Raw genomic sequence first — 19,944 nt, forward strand, 5'->3', positions numbered from 1 at the left:
TTGGTTGGGTCTCAATCTTCAACCTTAAGGGTTGCCAGTATTACAGTGATATACCTTTATAGTTTAGCTTTATTCACAGCACAGGCACGTATTTGTTTCTTGGTATAATATTTGATTTATATTTGTTAAAAATGCTAAGCAGTCACCGCCATGCTGTAACTAATACTAAAAAACGATTTAATTATGAAGCAGCAGATAATGATACTCACAATCTCGGTATGTAGATTAAATATTTTCTTTTATATCATATTTTGTTATCTATATTTGCCAGAAAAACATTTTTGGGAGTTACATAACTAAAAAAAATAATTTTCCTTGTTAAAAAATATAAAACCTGCAAATTTTTACATGGCATTTTTCACTAAATTGGTTTGTGCATGTGCATACTAATCTTTTTCATCGTACACTTTAAATAGATAAATAGCAGTATATCTCCATTTTCATATATGCATATTCATGTATAATAAGCAGGCTATGCATTTTAATCAAAACTTTTGGAATCGGATTATTCGCATACATCACCTCGAAAAAGGGTTCATACATTTCAGGAACAACCTGAAAAACTGAGGGGATCAAAATTTAATCCTAAAAAAAGCTCAACAGGAATAAAATTTACGTTAAATACTTTAATTTTTTTAAAAGAATATTATGCAATTTTTTACTGCTACCGATTTTCTAAAATTGTTAATTTTATGAGAAGTGCGTAATATTCTTTTCTGGTGATTCAATCTTCTTAGATTATAAAAATATTTTTTTGAAGCTTTATGAAAATTGTTTATTGTAATATTTGATTAGGTTTTTAAAAAACAATTATATGAATTTCGATTAATTCTTTTTATCTTTGTTTTCTTTTTCAAGTCTTTTACTTGGTTTATAAAGGCTTTAGATTAAAAATTATTTAAATATTGGTAATTATTTAAATAGAAGAGTTCAATTTTGATTTAAATTAATGTCTGAGGGAAAGGCAAAACTTCGTTTAATACAAGGATAATATGTTGAAATAATATATGCATTTTGAATTGTAACTGATAATATTATATTCAGTTTTTTATGCTCTTAAGATTTTATTGTTTTTTTTTTTCATTCTGACGTTTTCTAAAGTGATACGCTGCCTGACAAAATTTTCGAAATTAAGTTTATTATTTAGAAGCCTCCTGTACTCTCTAATAATATTTTACTTTTGTATGTACTCGATTCACAGTTTATAGTAGTTTTTGTGCAAGGTGATAACAGTGGTTTAAGTCTTTAAATGCACATTTTACACCCTTTTTAAAACACGATATATCTTGTTGTTTTCAAAATAATAGTCTACAATTTTTCATGAGTGTTTGAAATTATAGCACACATAAATTTTTTTACGAAGACTAGAGCAGAAGTTTCTAAAAATTTACTTTTTTAACTTCATTGCTTACCTAACTCAGTCAGTAGTATATGCAATTTCTCATAAGATATTAGTTCAAAATATAGTTGATAGCTTTCTAAATTTGATCTGCAATAGATTTTTTTGGAGGGGGGGTGGGCGGGGGTGACAGAATTTTTTTTAATAGGTTATAGCGTACCGTCATTCGGGGCTACTTTGTGCAGGATTTCGCAGTTTTTGAACTTTGACCTGTAAAAAAACTATGTTAATTCAAACTTTAGTAAAATTTATAGATATTATATTCATAACTGGACTCAGACGAGTGAATTTGATCAATATTGGCATTATTTGTATGTAATATTTACGAATAATAAGTCAAAACATACCTTGCACAAAGTAGCCCCCAAATGGGGCTACTTTGTGCAGCGATAGGAATTCAGTTTAATAATCATGTTTTTAGTAAAATATAGATATAAAATTGTTAAAAAAGTTAATTGTTGACATTTTTAAAGACAAAAACATCAAGATATGTAAAGATATTAGTTTGAAAATAATTTTCAGCGTTAAACAACATTAGTTTGAAAATAATTTTCAACGTTTTGAGGAATTTTTTCTTAAAAAGAATGTTTATTTCAAAACATTTGAGTTTAAACAAAAAGAAACCATATACATTTTTAAACATTGAAATGGATGAAATTTTAATACTAATAATTATTACAGATTCATTAACATTTATAATATTGTTAAATTTGAACATGACAGAACTTGCTCTTCAGTTTCTGTCAAAATCACCTGATGTCCTATAAAATATATTTTTATGTGTTAAATCGTTTGATTAATTCATTAGAAAAATCTTTGTAGAAGAAAAATAATAGTTTACCAGGAAGTTTCACGTGTTTCTTGTGAATTTTATTAGAGATAGTATTTCTGTGGATTTTGTACTTCCGAGAAGCTTCTGCAATCGACATACCACCAGCAACTGCTTGCAAACATTTTTGCAGCTTTTCTAAAGTGTAATCACGGTAGTTTCCCGTTCCAGGTATTTTTTTATATCGTCTGACCATTTTTCTGTCGAAAAAAAAAACGAATGAAACTTTGCACATAGTAGCCCCAAAGTGGATTTTTTTAAATTTTCCGTTTATTTGTTATTCATTTTCAAATTTTTTTAACGCTAACATGATATAATTGTTTATTAATATATAAATAAAAAATTTTGCGCTTACGACAATTGTTTTATCAACGTCTTTGCATTTCACAGCTAAAGTTTCCACGCACACTTTTCGACATCCGACGCCCTCGGAAAGTTGTTGACAATGGATGAACGAAACAGACTCTAAGATTGTTTTAAAATTCGAAATTTTTTTTGTAGTAATAGAAGAGACTTCTATCTTCAAATTCCACACATTTTTAACGTGAAATTTGCATAATACTGAATAGCAGCACTTGAAAAGTGCCAAATTCGAATTTGCACAAAGTAGCCCCGAATGACGGTACATAAAAAAAATTGCTTTTATTTTACCTAAAAATGGTAATTACCTAAAAATAAACCATTAAAAAAATTTTTTTTTTCCTGCTAGATTTATAAGTTTTTACACATAATAAAACAGATAAACTAGTTTTTTAAAATTTCATATTGATATTTTAAAAAAAATAAAGATGAAAAAATGATTAAAAAAAGCTGATATTTTCTACAATTACTGGTGGATACTAATTATTTAAAAATAATTTAGCTAACGTGATACACAGACAAAAAGTAATAAGATGGTAAGTGAGTTTATTTTCCTCGGTATGCCCCGCATTGACTTTAAACTTATACATTTAATTGATAACCATCATCTTCAATTCAGTTAGTATCTGACGCTTTTTGTTCAATAAATGTATCAGAGCTCTGGTAACTTTTTTTATTCCTTCGTAGAAAACAAAAAGGGATTGAAAGTTGAATTATTTTTATCATTCATTTTTACGATTTATATAAAATATAAATCTTAGTAAGTTTAAATGCTTCATATCTTTGAAGACGTTAAAGTGCTATGGTTACTTTAACATCATCAACTTAGGAAAACTAGCAAATGTTAAATTATCAAGTGTTAAACAAGTATGATAACATACTTTGAAAGCATATAAAGCAATAGCAATAAGAGAGCATATAAAGCCTACATTTATACGCATTTTTATCTATTTATTGTTGCGACAGTCATTGAAATAGATGTAAATTACATTCCTGCTTTTAAAAACATTTATGGTATAAGTAGTTTACCATCTTGCACTAATGCTCAGCACAACGCTCGTTTTAAGCAAAATGTAAATAATTTAGTTTCTTATGCGAAATTAAAGAAAAGTGTTTACCATATACACGAAAAAAGAACACTTGATTTAGTTAATTAATAATTAAAATAAATTGTGGATTTAGCTCAGAGGAATGCAGGTATCAAACAAATAAATTCATAGTGATGGAACTATTTTAAGAGTTTTGAGACCTACAGAAAAGCAAGCATTTATGTTCGCAGCCCAGGTGTTCTCAATTGATTAGATAATAAGTCTGCATATAAACATTGCAGCTTTAAGTGCAATACCTAAGTAAAATCCAGCATTGAAAGGGTGGAAATTACAAGACATTCATAAAGAGCAAGATAACTTGAGTTATGATTTACAGCTGTCGAACTACAAATGCAGAATGAAGTTCAAAATTATTGATAGCAATGATATTGATAGCAAGTAACGAAATTCTGTTTCTCCTGTCTTGCCTTCATATGATGAATGGAATGAAATATCATCTGTCATTTATTTAGTTAACATGTAACACGTTCTTGAAACTCTTATCAGCTATAAAATTGGTAACTAGCACATGAGGGTGGTCCCCACGTAGCATTTGTAAAAGAAAAAAAAATAAGGCAGGGCCTTAAGCGATATGCAGGATTTCAGAATTGTTGTCAGTTTTCTATTTTTAGTTTGGTCACTGATAAGAATTTCGAAAAATCGTGTATGTGCAGTAACTCTTTATACGAACTAATTCATGTGTTTCGAACATTGTTTTACGCGTTCTTAAAAGTCTTATTAAAATCATATTTTAGTGTCGTATAGTTAAAACTATAGTGACCTCCTCCTAGCTAAAATTGTCTAGCAACTTAACTTACCAAAATATTTTTATCTAAAGAAGCATAATTATCCGGCTGAGTATCATTTGAACAATAAAACTGATTTGCAGTTTTATTTATACGATATTCAAAACCGTAAAATAATTGTTGAAAAATAAGAGCAAGTATAGAAAATAATTGTTACATGATTTGAAAAAACGTAAACCTATCGTAAGGTAAGCAAAACGGAATGGTGAAAGCAAAAATTTAAAACATCGTTTTTAAAAGAAACATCGTTTTTAAAACATTGTTCGATTTTTAAATACATATCCAAAAGTAGGCATCAGAGACGTGAAAACTAAGAATGGGGCTGTTTAACCTTTTACACGGAGCGAGATGATGGGGGGAATTCCGTTATGGAGTCTTATAGAAGAATCCAGACCAAATGTTTATAAACCTGTCTCTCCCGACAGAGCTCAGCTGTCAGAGGGGTGAAGACGGAGAGAAGCATGCTTCTAATCCTTTTTTATTTAATTTTCACAAATAAACTAATGATGGATATTTACTCTATTTTGTAGTAACTTTCGATACGTCTAAAAAATAAGGTCGCCATCCAGTCACAAAATGAGATTGCGGTATTTCAGATTTTCTATCAATTTTTTTCTCACAAAATAATTCCTATACAATTCTGCAATCAACAATGAAAAAAAAAAAACATTGAATAGTTTTTAAATTTTTAAAAAGTATCTTGATTTTTACGTAATTAACGCTAAAGGAAATTTTTAGCGTTATGGAGAAAATCACTTTTAATTTTAACTGCGATAAGATTAGATTTTAAAAAATCTAAAAACCGAGAAACGTTTAGTTTTAAATCATTTACTTGACACCACAAATCGCATCATTTTATTGGTTTAAAGTTGTCAAGAAGAATTCGTAGAAGCTCCACAAATTATCAAGCGCTACTTCTCCTAATATAATTAAGTAACCCCTTTAGTTTCTCCCGTTTTTGAAATGTATTGTGCTGTGTAATAAATAATACATCATCAAAAGTTTGTCAAGTACAAAGAAATATCACGATAAGAAATATGATTAGTGAGAAATGTAAAAATGGTGCTCAGCTGTATAAGGATAAATAAATAATGTAAGGATTTGCGTAATTTTTTTCTTCCTTAATAAACAGATAAAAATTTAATTATGTAGTTTTGTCTCAGATAAGCGAAATCGACCCTAATTTAGGAAACATAACTCGCCGTTATATTTCAATCAATTGTTTTCCTTGCGAATTTATTTGTTTTAGATTTATTATTAAAATTTAAATCATAAAGTTTAAAAAATCTAGTTAGTTTATATTGTAATTTGAAATACTTTATAGAACAATAAAAAAAAAATCTTATTTAATAAGTGATCAAGTGGATACTATGCATGCTTGTTTTTCTAATTTTTAACGCTTTTTTTTTGTCATTGAAAATTAAGAAACTTAAAATTGTACATTGCACTTATTTTACTTTGTAATTAGTAAATATAATTAAAAACAAATAATGAAAATTCTGATCAATATTTTCCCCTATAAAAGCAAACCAAAGCAATCGTATTTAAGTAAATATTTTATTTTTTCTACTGTTTCAAACTGAAGGAAATTGAGAGAATTTCAAGATTCATTTTATTTTAATTACTAATGCGCGTAAGCAAGTAACACTGTGCTTACTCTATATAAATACACAGTTACACTAAAATATTTTTAATTAGTTTGTTTTATACAAAAAAAACTTGTTTATAATTTTATTGTACTATTGTTTATCAGTCTATTTTTGCTTTTAACCATAAATTAATTTCATATTTTATAATACGCTATATTAAACAGAAAACAATTAGATCGATTAAATTATCTTTTAAATGTCCTAAAATAAAATTTTAATAGTGATAAAAATTTTTCTTTTGCCTGATAGATACTGATTAGTTCACGGTTATATATTGCTAAATGATGCATATATTTATAAATTCATTACCAGAATATTAGTCATAATAATCATATTTCTTTAAAATCAAAATAAAATTTTAAAAAATAATAATTAATATAACAATTTCATTAATAATTTCATCTCATTAAATAATAATTTCAACTCTTTAAAAGCAAAATTATATCGAAAATTTATGACACAACACTCTGACTGAGCATTTACTGTTTATCGAATTAATTGAAAAAATGTGAGAAAAAAAAACAATTATGTAAAGTAGGCGGACACGATAAATATCATATTTGAATTTAGTGCTTTAAAATCTATAAAAAATATGTTTAAAATATCAAGATTTTCGCACTTAGTGCAATTTAAATATCTGAGTAGCCGGGGCTCAGGAGATAGCGCACCTCCATTCAGTATTCACCTCCTAATAAGGTGATCCAAGCTCAAATAATATCTTGTTATAATTTCTGCCTCCGCTCACACCGACCACACCACATTGTTGACGCAAAATATTCTCTGTGGTAGACTGATCACGTGTTATAATCTCCAATCCGCCGGGCGAACCGTGGATGATTTTCGTAGTTTTCCTCTCCACGTAAGACAATTGCGTGTTAGTTCTATAAAAAAGTCCTCCACAAAGGCCAGTTAATTGCTTGATCCAGGAGCTTCAATTATCTTTTTAGTTGGGTTCAAAACTATGCTGCCGTTCAATGCTGGTTATAAAATAAAATTCATGTATCGATTTAGGATAATGTTGCTGCAGTCTAGAACTTTAGGTTTTTTTTTTTTAATTACTGAATGTTATTGAGATTTAGCGCAGTTTTGCGACGTTCTGTTGGTAAAGAAAATAAAAAAGCAACAGTTGAAATGCCTTGCACTTGAAGCAATTTCAACTGTTGCTCATAATATACGATGATTTTAAACTAACTACTATCTATATAATCTTGCCGTGGAGAATTATCTGGGCCTTAGAACAGAAAAAATTCTTAAAAGTTTTAAAAATTGTCAATTTTTTTTAAAAAAAAATCACCAATTCGGTGACATTTTCCCACCTAGATGAAAATTATCAAAATCACTGCCTTATTCCCAGTTTTTGCAAATTTTTTATAAGCCCAAGAATGACAGCATTTGGAGTAAGATTTTAAATTTTAAAGAATCAGACCACAAATGTTTTTCATTTTCACAAAACTGCTGCTTTTTTTTCCAGCGTTTGACGTTTTGCGCCATTTCAAAATAAAGCGTAGACAGCGCTGGCTTTAGATAGGCTAAACTTGACCTAACAGTCATCAGTAATAGTTGCAAACTCACAGCAGTTATAAAAACAGCAAATTATTCGCAACAACGCAGCCTTCGAAAAACAGCCTTAACTATTACTTAGTTACATACTTTTTTAATCCACAAATTCTATTTTGTTATGAAATTAAATCTCAACACAAACATGCATTTGATTAATAAATCACTCAAATTTCTGCTTTTATTTTTCAGTGAAAAGAAAAGAAGAGGCAGATAGAGTTTTGAAAAAATTTCCAAACTCCATACCGGTAAGTGTTGCTACAATATTTTCAAATTGTTTTAACCCTCAATTGTCCAGAAGTATAAAACAACATAAAAATGCATCTGTGGACGTCATTGGACGTCCAACTGAACTGAATCTGTGACGTAACGACTAATTCAGATTCGTGATCGTCAAAATGTAAAAGATAGTCACAGGTTGGAAAATATGACCACAAGTTTACCCTAGACAGCAGTCGTAAATTTGAGCTTTTTAATAATGTTATAATTTTTTTCTTGTATCGCCATAGTTCTTAAATTATTTAAAGGTGAATTAAAATATTTTTTGCACATAATTAGAAAAATTGACTTCCATAGGCATTTCCATGCATTTTTTTTTAATTGATCATTATTTCGTATTATTTAAATTAATGATGGTCGGAAAAATGTTCGATTTAAACGGCACTTACATTTTCATTTCATTTAAAACAATTTAAGAATAAATAAAAAATTCAAAATATTATGCGAAATTTGTTCAATAGCTCTTCCTGAAAAGAAAAAATAAAATATATAAGTAAATAAAAATGCGTTTATTTTGAGTCATGATTATTCATGAACTATTCGTCCAATTTCGTTATAATTTTGTATATCAGTATTTAGAATCAACTAAAAATTTTCAAACTTTGCGCTCTATAAAATTTTCGACTACTATTTAACGAAAGAAAATAACAAATATTTAAAAGTTGTCTTTTTTGTGAGAAATTATATTTAGAAAAGAAGTTTAATGATTTTACGTGAAAAGTTTTTCATTTTTCTGAAGTAGGAGATAAGACTATATAAGCCTTAAGATAAATTAATCTGAATGGGCTCAAATTTTCACCATATCACTATCAGTACCATAATTTTCAGATTCGTATTTTATGCTTTAAAATTCAAATCTGTCTAATAAGGCATTCTTGTTCAGAGAAAGCACGTTTTTTGAGTTAAATTTTATGGCTTAAAATATCATCTTCACAAATTCATGATCATATTTTTTAAGATTAAATCCTTGAATGATTAAGGTTTGAATCTTAAGATAATAATAGGAAAAGATATTGAGATGTTCCGTTTTTTATTTAGTACATGAGTTCGAAATTCCATACCTTTTTAACCTCCATTAGATTTCATAGAAAATTTTTTGTTCGTATTTCAGGGATAATTTCTATTGCATGTAAATTTATAATAAAATAATTAAAGACTATACAACGAATTCCAAAGCCTTTTTTATGCAATAGGGCGTCATTCGGTAAATGATTGTTTTGAAAAACTCTGTGCAACGGAAAATAAATTACTTGAAATCATGACTCCAAAAAAAGTTCAGATTTGATTTGTGAACTAATAATCTATTTATAATTAAAATTATTTATTTAATATTTGTTAATACGTAAAATAAAATAAAATTGGTATTTTATAAATAAAAAAGAAATAAGTTAATGATTAAAATAGAGGTTTAACTTTAAAAAGAAAATTCGTGAACAATAGTAAGAGCAATATGTAAAAATTATATTTATTAACTGATTAATGATGAGTATACATGCTTCTGTTTCACAGTGTGTATTTCGCAGTGTTCTGTTTCACACTTGGAGAAATCCTTTTGCTAAAAAATTCTACTATAAACAAAAAGCAATTTTTTGGCAAAGATTGTTAGATTTTACTAAAATCACTTTAAATTTGATTCCACAGAATTGAACCACCATGGACTTCCTTTTCTCCGAAGGTTTTTGACACAAAAGTTAAATCTTCTTTGCTGGATTCTTTTCATCTATTTTCTTAATATGAACAGCTCAGATTAATTCTAGTACTTTTAATGATGTTGGGCTCTCATTAAATTTTTTTACACCGTTTGAGGACCTTTCTTACAGATATTGCTCCTTTGCGCTCATCAATTTTAGTTAGGTTCTGACTCACGCATTGAGAAGATTTCAATGAAGGGATAAGACATCCCAAAAAAATGCTTTTATTTATTAATTAGAAAAATTAGATCTAAAAAAAATGTTTGTTGGCTGATGAGATATGATTTTAGATATCAAGGGTATGTCAATTTTTATAATAAACAAAGATCTACTGTAATTAAAAATAAGTCAGGGATCCAATTTTTAGACGACAGATTGCATCACAAGGTGTTTTATTCACTGACTTATACATTGTTTTGGAGTAATTTACAGTCAATCGCATATGATTTGAAAAAACCTCTGAAGAGGAGAACAAAAAACATTCAAGATGTAAAATGATAAAATAATCTTCAATGATTTGCATGTAATGTTTACTTCCGAATAAGCTTTGAAGATTCACCATGAAAGAAAGAAAGAATGCAAGTCAAGATTGGGTCGTGACCCGTAATGATGGGAATCTATGATTTAATTGATTTACGGATTTTATAATACATCAGACGTTTTAGAAAAGTCACCAATATTTTCTAATCAACAGAATATTTCCTTGCTCCCTACAATCAGCACATGTACCTGTAGTCAGATTCAGAATTATCCGAAGAATTACTCAATAAAGTAAAATTTGTTTTAAGTAATTTATTCACTTGGCTTAAATAAGATTATATATAATAGGTATTCCCTAAACCGGAATACCTGCGAATCATTTTGAATAAGTAATGCTAATTGGATATTGAATAATAAATCACCCTTAAGATAGGTATAGGCTCACTACAATAGTTCTGAAGAATGTCATTACAAACTAAACGGAACAAATACTTCTCATTAGAAAAAGCTGAAGAATGTTCAGTTTAATACTGGACTTTTCAAAAAAAATAGTGCGTGGAGTCCCTCCGCGCTGAAGAGGTTAAACGTTAATTGTAGAGGTTATTGTAGAGGCCTCCGACGTTAATTGTAGAGGAATCAGCAGTCGTAGAAGGATCACTAGCTCTATTCAACGACTCTTTTTCCTGCTCCGCTCGCTTCCGTGCTCTGTAATCACTGTAATATTGTGCATTTTTCCCTCGTGGACCTCTTGAACCTGTGGAGGTGCTTGTGGTTGCCACATCGTCCCGCCCTGGAAAATGTATTAATAATGTATGTGAATGCGTCATAATGTAATTTCAGAAGAGAAAACCTAACAATCAATTGATATTCACAAGAGACGTACCTTGATATAACCTTAAATCCATCGCATTGTCCGTGGGATTGTTTTCACTCATTTTTTACAATTGTTATCCACTAAATTTGAAAATAAAAAATACTACCCTATTAAATTATATGTGTATCAAAACAAACTAAAAAAATATTTATGGAAAACAATACTTTTATTATTTTTATGCTAGTGAGAACCAAAACAATATGGAAATGAATGAGGGAAAACTGGATCCTACCACGTGATTTCCCGGCCAATAAAAATGTAACGTTAAACGTTTAACGCAACCTTGTTGGAAGTCGCATAAGAAGTATCACTTCAATAAAGATATATGGCTTACTGTAATTATCCTGAAAAGTATCAGGCTCATTAGAAAATTCAGGAATTCATTCGTCAATTGAAAATGCCTCCATTTTAAAAGCAAGCTATTGACATGGTGCATTTCAAAATTATGGCAGTTGTTTGCAAAGAGCTAAATTATTCAAATAGTTTTTCTCTTACGCACCCCTTCCCAAAAGGTATAGGGGTGAGTCGGGTACCCCCGCCCACTGTCAATTTCATATGTATAGAATATTTTTTTAAGTCAATGGGCCACCGGACATTAATTGTTAGATTAAAAAAAGATTATTTTCAAAGTTTCAAGTATTTATGCAGCTGGTAACATGGTAAGCAATAGTTTTGAAAATATGTTGAATACAGTAGTCATGAAATTAAGAAAAATTGGCTGAATGTTTCGATTAAACTTCATTTTAATACTAAAAAAATATTTTTTTCTATACATACAGTATTAAAGTATGTAGTCTTAAGTTTTATTTGCACAAAAAAGAAGTCTATATGTGAAAAATTGTTCGAGCAATTACAAATTTTCAAAAAAATTGGGTTTCGGGTAGCCCCGCTCACATGAATGTCGGGTATCACCGCTCAATATTATTTCGTCGATAAATGTACGGTTGCAAAGATTATTATTTTGGTGTCGTAGTTGTTTCATCCTCGGGTCCAGGTTTTCATTTTCCCTCCCCTTCGACTCAAAGCCTCATATGATTCTACTGCTTAGCCCGTAAACTAGCTTGGCGCGATTATCGCCGCTTTTACACCAAATGTTTATTGCCGATGAAACTTATAGAATAAAATATATAACGAGGAAGAGCACGACGCTTTTCCTCACATTTAGTTGGTGCGCTTGTAACCTTTTCAGCAATTTCTTGGGGGGGGAAAAAGATTACAAGATCATGTACTTACTTTGTTTGAAACTGAAAGGGGAACTAACAGTATTATGTTTTCAACAATCAAGAAGTTAGAGACATGCTTCTTTAAATTTTGTTTTTAAAAATTATATTTTTTAAAATAAAAGTTTGTTTTTTAAAAGAAATTTAATAGGAATTTCTTGTTTTTAAAAATATAAGCATTCTTATTGAAGGAATTTTTATTTTCAATAACATTATTTATAAGTTTAAGGAAACTCTTAATTTCAAAAATCTAAATTGATTTTTTAAAATCATTATTTATTTTTATTACTGGTTGAAGGGAATTATTATTATTATTTTTTAAATATTGCTTTATTATTTAAAGAAAATCAAATTTTTATTATTATTTATAAGAAAATTCTTATTTTGTTGAATATTATTTATTTTCAAAAAACATTCTTTGTTTTAAAAATATTTAATTGTTTTTTAAAAACCTTATTTCTATTTAAAAACATTATTTTCTATATTTAAATTTTTCTTAAAAGAAATTCTTTATTTTAAAATATAATTTATTTTTTAAAATTATTACTTGTTTGGGGATTTTAATTACATGGTACATTTATAAGTAAAAAAATTTTTTTTTAAATCTTATTTTACTCTTCCTGTTAGCGATTTTTCTAGTAAATTTTATTCAAACATTTATTTGATTACATGATTACCTCTTCTAATATTAATTAATATTTTATATCAATATTTTTAAAATATGAATATATATATCTTAATATTTTTAAAAACTATTATCTTCATTTATATCGAAACACAGCTAAATTAAGTTAATAAATTTTTAAAAAAATTGTGGTTAAATATTTAAACTTTTAATCAAATTAGACTTTGAGTTTTCTATACATGGGATATCAAAAACTGTGCAGTGAATACCTCTTGATCTAAGGGTTATAGTAACATAGTTAAAATTGCAAATATTTTTCAAATTAAGTTAGCATCATATAATAGTTATGATTGCGTGACTTGTTTTAGTAAGTTTTTAGAAAAGTAACACTTTTAAACCTTGTTTTAATGCTTAAACCTAAAATCAGAAAAATGCTCATTAAGTACTTTTATACAATAGTATGTAAAAAAAGCTTTTAAAAAAAATGGTAAAATTTACCCCAAAAAAGAATTAAAAAAATCTTTTATTACTTTCTCACAAAGAAATAGGAGAACGAAGTCGTCTGCATAACATTTTAGAAACCACAATAAAAACTTTCTCACTAACATGGTTGCAAACTTAACTGAACTGCAAACTAATGAAAATTAAATTGAACTTCACTAAACTGAATATTTCAATCTTATGATAAGAGCCATGATGGCTCAGGAAAAGAGCGTTCGCTTTCAAATTAGATGAACTGGTTTCAAAAGCGGTAGGCGGATCAAGGGTTAGTGTCCCCTTGCCGTCAGCCTAACCATGATATGTTTTCGTGGTTTTCCTCTCCATGTAACACAAATACGGATTAGTTCCATCAAAAAGTCCTCGACGAAGACACATTTCTCCCAACTCTTGGTTCAGGAGTTCCCTTGTCTTCTGGATTGGGTTCAAAATAACAAGGATACGGAGTTGAAGTGGGACTAAACGTATGAAAAGTTTATAAAATTGAAATACCTAAGAATGAAAGATTTTTAAATGCAATGGCCTCTTAAATGGATTGCATTATAAAATTTATTCTTATTTGGTTGAAATTATCCAAAGCTATTAGCACTGAAAAATGTATAAATGAAATGCATTGATAGAAAGAAAATAGTTATAATTAATATTTAATTATTTTTACAAAGTTTATCTCGAAGTTGATGGTTGACAGTTAGCAATTTTTCATAAATTTGAGAGAAATAATGAAAATTTTACTTCTATTTACTTTTTTTTGTTGAAATATTTAAACAAAACTTTCACTTAATAATATGAAGCATATTTATGAAAATTGCTCAAGGAAAATAAGAAAGAATTAAAACATTGAAATCTCAATTAAGTAATAATACTATTTTATAAATTTTGTAAAGTGTATTTTACAGATACTTTGAAGAATGAAAATATTGAAGTTATTTCAGTTAAAATTAAAGTTCGGTTAAAATAAATAATAGTTTAAAAAAATATCGAACAATTCTATATCATATTCTAAATTTTTAATCTTGTTTTATAATCAGTTAATCCTTTTTTCTTAACTATAAACGAATGGATTTTTAGCAATAAATAAAAATAACTATTATTTCGTCATTTTGACAAGTTTTTTTTTATAATTAATCCCCTAATCAGTCAATTTTGACATCTAAAAAATACTATTTATTAATATACTCTAAAAAAACTATTTAAAAAGCTGTTTAAAAAAATAAAAATCTATTTACACATTTATTTCACCAATCTTCCTATTTCTAAACTAAGAAAATTGTACTACTCATGAAGTGAAATTATGAAAGTTGCACCTACTAATTTTATTAAGAAATTACGAAGTTTATTAAGAATTTATTAAAATATTACGACATATCTTGATTCTCACAATCAAAATATAAGTCAGTGAATAAGAATTAATCTAAAATAATACAGCATGAAGTAAAATTAATACTTGACCCATGAACATCATGCGCTTTTATCACGCACTTTTAAATATACGAGTGTTTTACAAAGTTTTGAAATATTAAAAATTCCAACTCACAAAGTTTTTTCCTAATTGAAATTCGAAATAAAATATTCTTAGATCAAAAAATCATGACAAGTGAAGAAGCCTTTATTAATATGTAATATTAATATATAGTATAAATAAGGATGTATAATAAGTATTTGGATAATGAATTAGAGCTGATAAAAATGAAGTTAAGATTAAGGTATGAGTAAGAATTAGCTTAGGTAAAGCCATATTAGACAGGTCTCTTTAAAAAAAAAAACATTTTTTTTTAGTATGTTTTAGTCTTACTCTGTAATACAAGCTTGATTGTTAATATACAGGGTGTTTATAAAGTCCCGGACCCATTTTGATGTCTAATAACTCATAAAATAATAAAGATAGATTAAAATTAATAACATAAATGGTTAGATAGACTCAAAAAGTTTCATGACCCCTGTCAATGAACTTCCACGTGTGCCCCCTTCGTCGCACGGAGAATATCAAGTCGATAGTCAATTTCACGCCAGTTAGCGGCAAGCATGTCGATAGCGGCAAGCATGTCGCCAGTTAGCGGCAAGCATTCTCCTTAATATCCGCTCGAATAAAACATCACATAGAAAGTAAACATAACATTGCAATAGTTGCCAAAAAATGAAATTAATAAGCAGACGATATTTAGGAAAGTACAGATATTTAGACAGGAAAATGAAATTATCTGAAATTAACCACACGCGCAGACGATATTTACAAAAGTAAAGATATTCAAACCTGAAAAGGAAAATATATGAGTTATTCCATCAATAAATGCCATAAGTTTGTTTATATCTTCATTATTTTATGAGTTATTAAGCAGCAAAATGGGTCCGGGAATTTATAAACACCCTGTATATATAGAATTCAATCAATTTGATTTAAATCAAGCAATTATATTTCATTTAATTTCAGATTTTCTAATAAAATAATTTAAAAATTTTACCGCTGAAACCCTTGTTAAAAATTATAATATTGAAGAAATCTTAACTATTCAAAAAAAGAAGAGAAAGAAAATAATAATAATTTAATAACTGCTCACATTTGTTTTAAATTGTTTTAATATTTGCTTAAATATTTAAAATAATTCTCATATGACTGTAAAAAAAGAAGAATTTAGTCCGTAATACAAGGTTGATTGCTAATATATAGAATTCGATCAATATACCACTGAACCACTTGCTAAAAATTATAATATTAAAGTGATCTTAACTATTCAAAAAAATTTAAATAATTATTTAAATTCTTTTAAATAATTTTAATATTTGTTTAAATACTTAAAATAAGTCCCATATCTCTGTAAAATATATCAAAAAAGTGAAGTTAACTATCTATTAAATATCTGATGTAAAAATAATTTTAATTGACTGAATGCTTCAAATGATTTAAATCAATGACAATTAAATAAATTTCTCCAACTTTAAAATGAATATGAAACCAAACCTTCATTAAGTTTATATGCTATGTTTTAGTTACAGAAAATAACATTCTTTGGGAAAAACTGACCAAGTTTTGATGTCCTAAAAAATTTCTTATGAAGTTTTCTTATGATTTCTAGAAAAAAAATTTAAAAATAAGATTCCTTAGTTTTAGAATTTTTTAAGTACGATGTTCCTCTAAAGAGAATAAATCAGAATTAAAAGAGAATAAATTTTACAAATTATTAATATCGAGTTGCTCAGATATATATTAAATTTAATGCAATAAGTACTATTCATGAAAAAAAATGATATAATTTAATTTAAAGACCTATTGGGTGCTGCTATGTCGATTGAGAATATTTCTTTTCAATTTCTTAGAATTATTGCATTTAATAATGAACATATAAAGCAGAAAAAAAGATTTTGTATTAAACAAATTGCTTCACTTCCAACCGACGCTCCCATTTCGGGAGTCATTATCAACTGCTAGTAATAAATTTTTTGCATGGTATTAAGGAAAGATTATTACCAAGCATTTTCTGCAATTAATGTTTTTAGCGCACGATTTCTCGAGCACGCGCAGTCAACTTTTTCAGGAGAATAGGGGTATATTTTTACGTTATGAGCTGCCAAGTTGCGATTCCCCACATTGGCGAAATTTGTATCTAGTCCTTGGCATGACAATGACTGCAAACATACACTAACCCCTTTGCCCTACCCAGCCACTCCCTTTCAGCGATTGGAAGGGGGGTGTCAAACACGATGCGAGGATGAAAACTACATGTAACCATTATTTTATTGCTTCAAATTTGAATGTTATATGCATTTTTAACAACAAATATTGTTGTTATTAAATGATTGTTATTAAATAATAGAATTCACTAGAAGTATATAAATATGCAATGAATAAAATAATTTTGTGATAAAAATGATAAACGAGGTTTATCTATTGTCAATACATTGGTCATTTTCATTTACACCTGAAAAAACAGTCAAAAAACATAATTTTTGTAACTGGGCGGGGCTACCCGACACATTTTGAGAAGAGCTGAAAAACATGTTTTTTAAAATTTCCATTTTTTTCAGTTAAACTATTCTTTTTTTTTATTTATTCTTTTTGCATTATTTAATTAGATGATAAAACAATAGAAACATACAAAAATATTGATTATTACTCAATATTATACAGAAATATAAGCAATACTTCTTAATTGGGTGGGGAACCGATTAGTTCCTAGAGCCTAATTTTACAAAAATTGTTTTCAAACCTGTCTTTAGAAATGCGTAAAAAGTAATTTAACTAAGTTGTTTTTACTTTTTTTTAATATTTCATTTATAGTTTTAAATTTTTACAGGTAATATTTGAGAAATCCGGAACTGCTTGGAACCTCCCTGTGCTAGATAGACCTAAATGGATAGTATCTGAAGTCACGACTATAAGTCAACTTCAATCACTGGTTAGGTGAGTGAAGTGTAAACCCGCCTGTTTAGTAAAATATACACATATTTATTTTGTTATACATATCATGGGAATATGAAGCTAAAAAAAATGCACAACTGTTATTTACAACAGAATCATTGGCGAGGAGTATGAATAAACGCAATTAAAGTCCCTCGAATCCCTAACAAGGAATGTGTGGTAAAAAAAAGCCTTCTATCAACAAAATTTTGCAAAAGCCTGAAATCCCCAATGCTTTCTTCTAGAATTCAAATAACTCTACTGTTTCTTTCCCTCTTTCTGTAGCATTACCTGTAGTGATAAGTTTGATTTCGATAGTGTTTTTTTTCTTTTTTAATCCATAAATCCTGTTTTTATCCCGGTTATCCGGAAAACATTTTTAACTTCATTGTTTGATAAGTATTAGAGGAATATACAGGTCTATAGCAAAATACCGTTTTTTTTTTCTCGAAAAACGATGCAATAATCTATTATTTTTATTTTATTAAAAAAATATATATATTTTAAATAATATATCTTGGTCGAGTCGTGGTGGCTCAGGAGATAGAGCACCCGCCTCCTAATGAGGTGAACCGAGTTCGGATCCCAGTGATGGCCGATCGATACGAATTCCGTACCCGGATCTCACCGACCACAGTGCTAACGTAAAATATCCTCACAGGTTAACCGTGGGAGGTTTTTCTGTCCATGTAACGCAAATGCGGGTTAGTTCCATCAAAAAATCCTCCACGAAAGCAAATTTCTCTCAATATTTGATCCAGGAGTTTCCTTGTCATCTGGATTGGGTTCAAAATAACAAGGCAACCTAGTTGAACATTAGTAGTCGTAAACTCAAAATTTGGGTCGGCTGTTCAACGACGGTTTTAAAATAAAATATATGTTGGTTGTGGGGGAGGGGCTTGTTTATATTACTGAACTTAATGAAATGATCATAATATCAGCGACAAGTTTGTAACATACTTCATTATTATGGCATGAAATTATTGATTCATGAAACTTTTTTCACAGGTGTAGAATAAAACTACCACACTATGAAGGCCTCTATTTTATAATTGATAACGAATTGGTTGCTTTAGGCTTAACTTTAGCTGAAGTATATGAAAGATACAAGTCGGAAGATAATTTTCTTCATATTACTTATGCCAGCTGTGAAGCATTCGGCTAAATAACTGAAGTAAGTTTTTATTAAATGATTTTTTCTTTTAACAGAAACATTTTCAATTATACCAAATTTTATAGAGAGAATTTCATTTTTAAATATTTAACTGTAATTGTAATGAAGAGTGTTTGAATATAATAAGTAATTCTTGTTTTAATTATAATTTTTTGTTCTTTCATTTTAGATAATGCTTTGAAGAATGCCACAAAACCACCTCATTATAATTTTCAATGTTAATGTTTCAACGTTTTCACTTTTTTATATTTTTGTAATGAGTATTAATGTAATAAAGATAAGTTAAATTTCACAAATTCATTCATTCAAAAATCATTCAATGGTGATAGAAAATGCTATAAATAAGTTGCAATTGCCGTAATAAATAAAATTGTATTTAATTTTGCAACTTAAATTATAATCTGCTCTTGCTAATTAGAATATTTAAGGTTTCCCACTTGAAAAAATAAAATTGACTCTTAGTACGGAAAAGACCGATCATTAAATCAAAAGTTATTCAGGTTGTTTACTGTTCACTTATTTTGGTAGGTAATTAGAAAGTAAGTAGTTAGAAACAATGATCAGTCATGTTATTTCTGAGAGAAGAAATTATCTGAATTTTTTTCCATCTCGAAGTGCAGCTTCTTTTTAAATTATTTATATAGTAGCTGAATACCCGTTCTTCGGACGGAATGAATGAAAAATAAGTAAAGAATCAATAACTCAGAGTAGTGAAACACTTCGAAATCATGCTCATAACTGTAAAGCATATACCAACACAATTAAAGAACTTGATGGAAGAACCAGGTTAGTGATATTTTGGGGGATTTATTATATCACAACTTTTGCATTCTTTTAAATCTAAACGTAACTAATCATATAAATTTTTAGTATGCAACATGATTTTTATTCCAAATTAGGCAATACAATTTTATTTTTGATTTAATTTGGTTTTTATTTCAAATTAGGAACAATAAAGCGAAGAATTATTCGTCACGCCTTCTACTAAATTAGTGATAAAATAGTTCAAATACAACTTTTTT

The 19,944-nt window shown here is 28.1% G+C and overlaps 1 protein-coding gene across 1 annotated transcript; it reads left to right on the plus strand.

Annotated features, from left to right (window-relative positions):
• On the plus strand, positions 1-19,218 carry LOC107445675 (uncharacterized). The gene is made up of 5 exons (XM_016060130.5): positions 1-216; positions 7,881-7,936; positions 17,645-17,751; positions 18,757-18,922; positions 19,092-19,218. Exons 1-4 carry the CDS (start codon positions 132-134, stop codon positions 18,911-18,913), a joined length of 405 nt encoding a protein of 134 aa, XP_015915616.3. The 5' UTR covers positions 1-131; the 3' UTR covers positions 18,914-18,922; positions 19,092-19,218.
• The last annotated feature ends 726 nt before the right edge of the window (positions 19,219-19,944 follow it).

The sequence above is a fragment of the Parasteatoda tepidariorum genome, chromosome 6 (genome assembly GCF_982258835.1).
Source record: "Parasteatoda tepidariorum strain Cologne lab strain chromosome 6, Ptep-v5.0, whole genome shotgun sequence".
NCBI classification, from domain to species: Eukaryota; Metazoa; Arthropoda; class Arachnida; order Araneae; family Theridiidae; genus Parasteatoda; species Parasteatoda tepidariorum.

Coding starts and splice junctions, on each gene's coding strand:
- LOC107445675 (XM_016060130.5), top strand. CDS start 132: ATGCTAAGCAGTCACCGCCATGCTGTAACTAATACTAAAAAACGATTT. Junction 217..7,880: donor TAATGATACTCACAATCTCG/GTATGTAGATTA, acceptor TTTATTTTTCAG/TGAAAAGAAAAGAAGAGGCA. Junction 17,752..18,756: donor CAACTTCAATCACTGGTTAG/GTGAGTGAAGTG, acceptor CTTTTTTCACAG/GTGTAGAATAAAACTACCAC.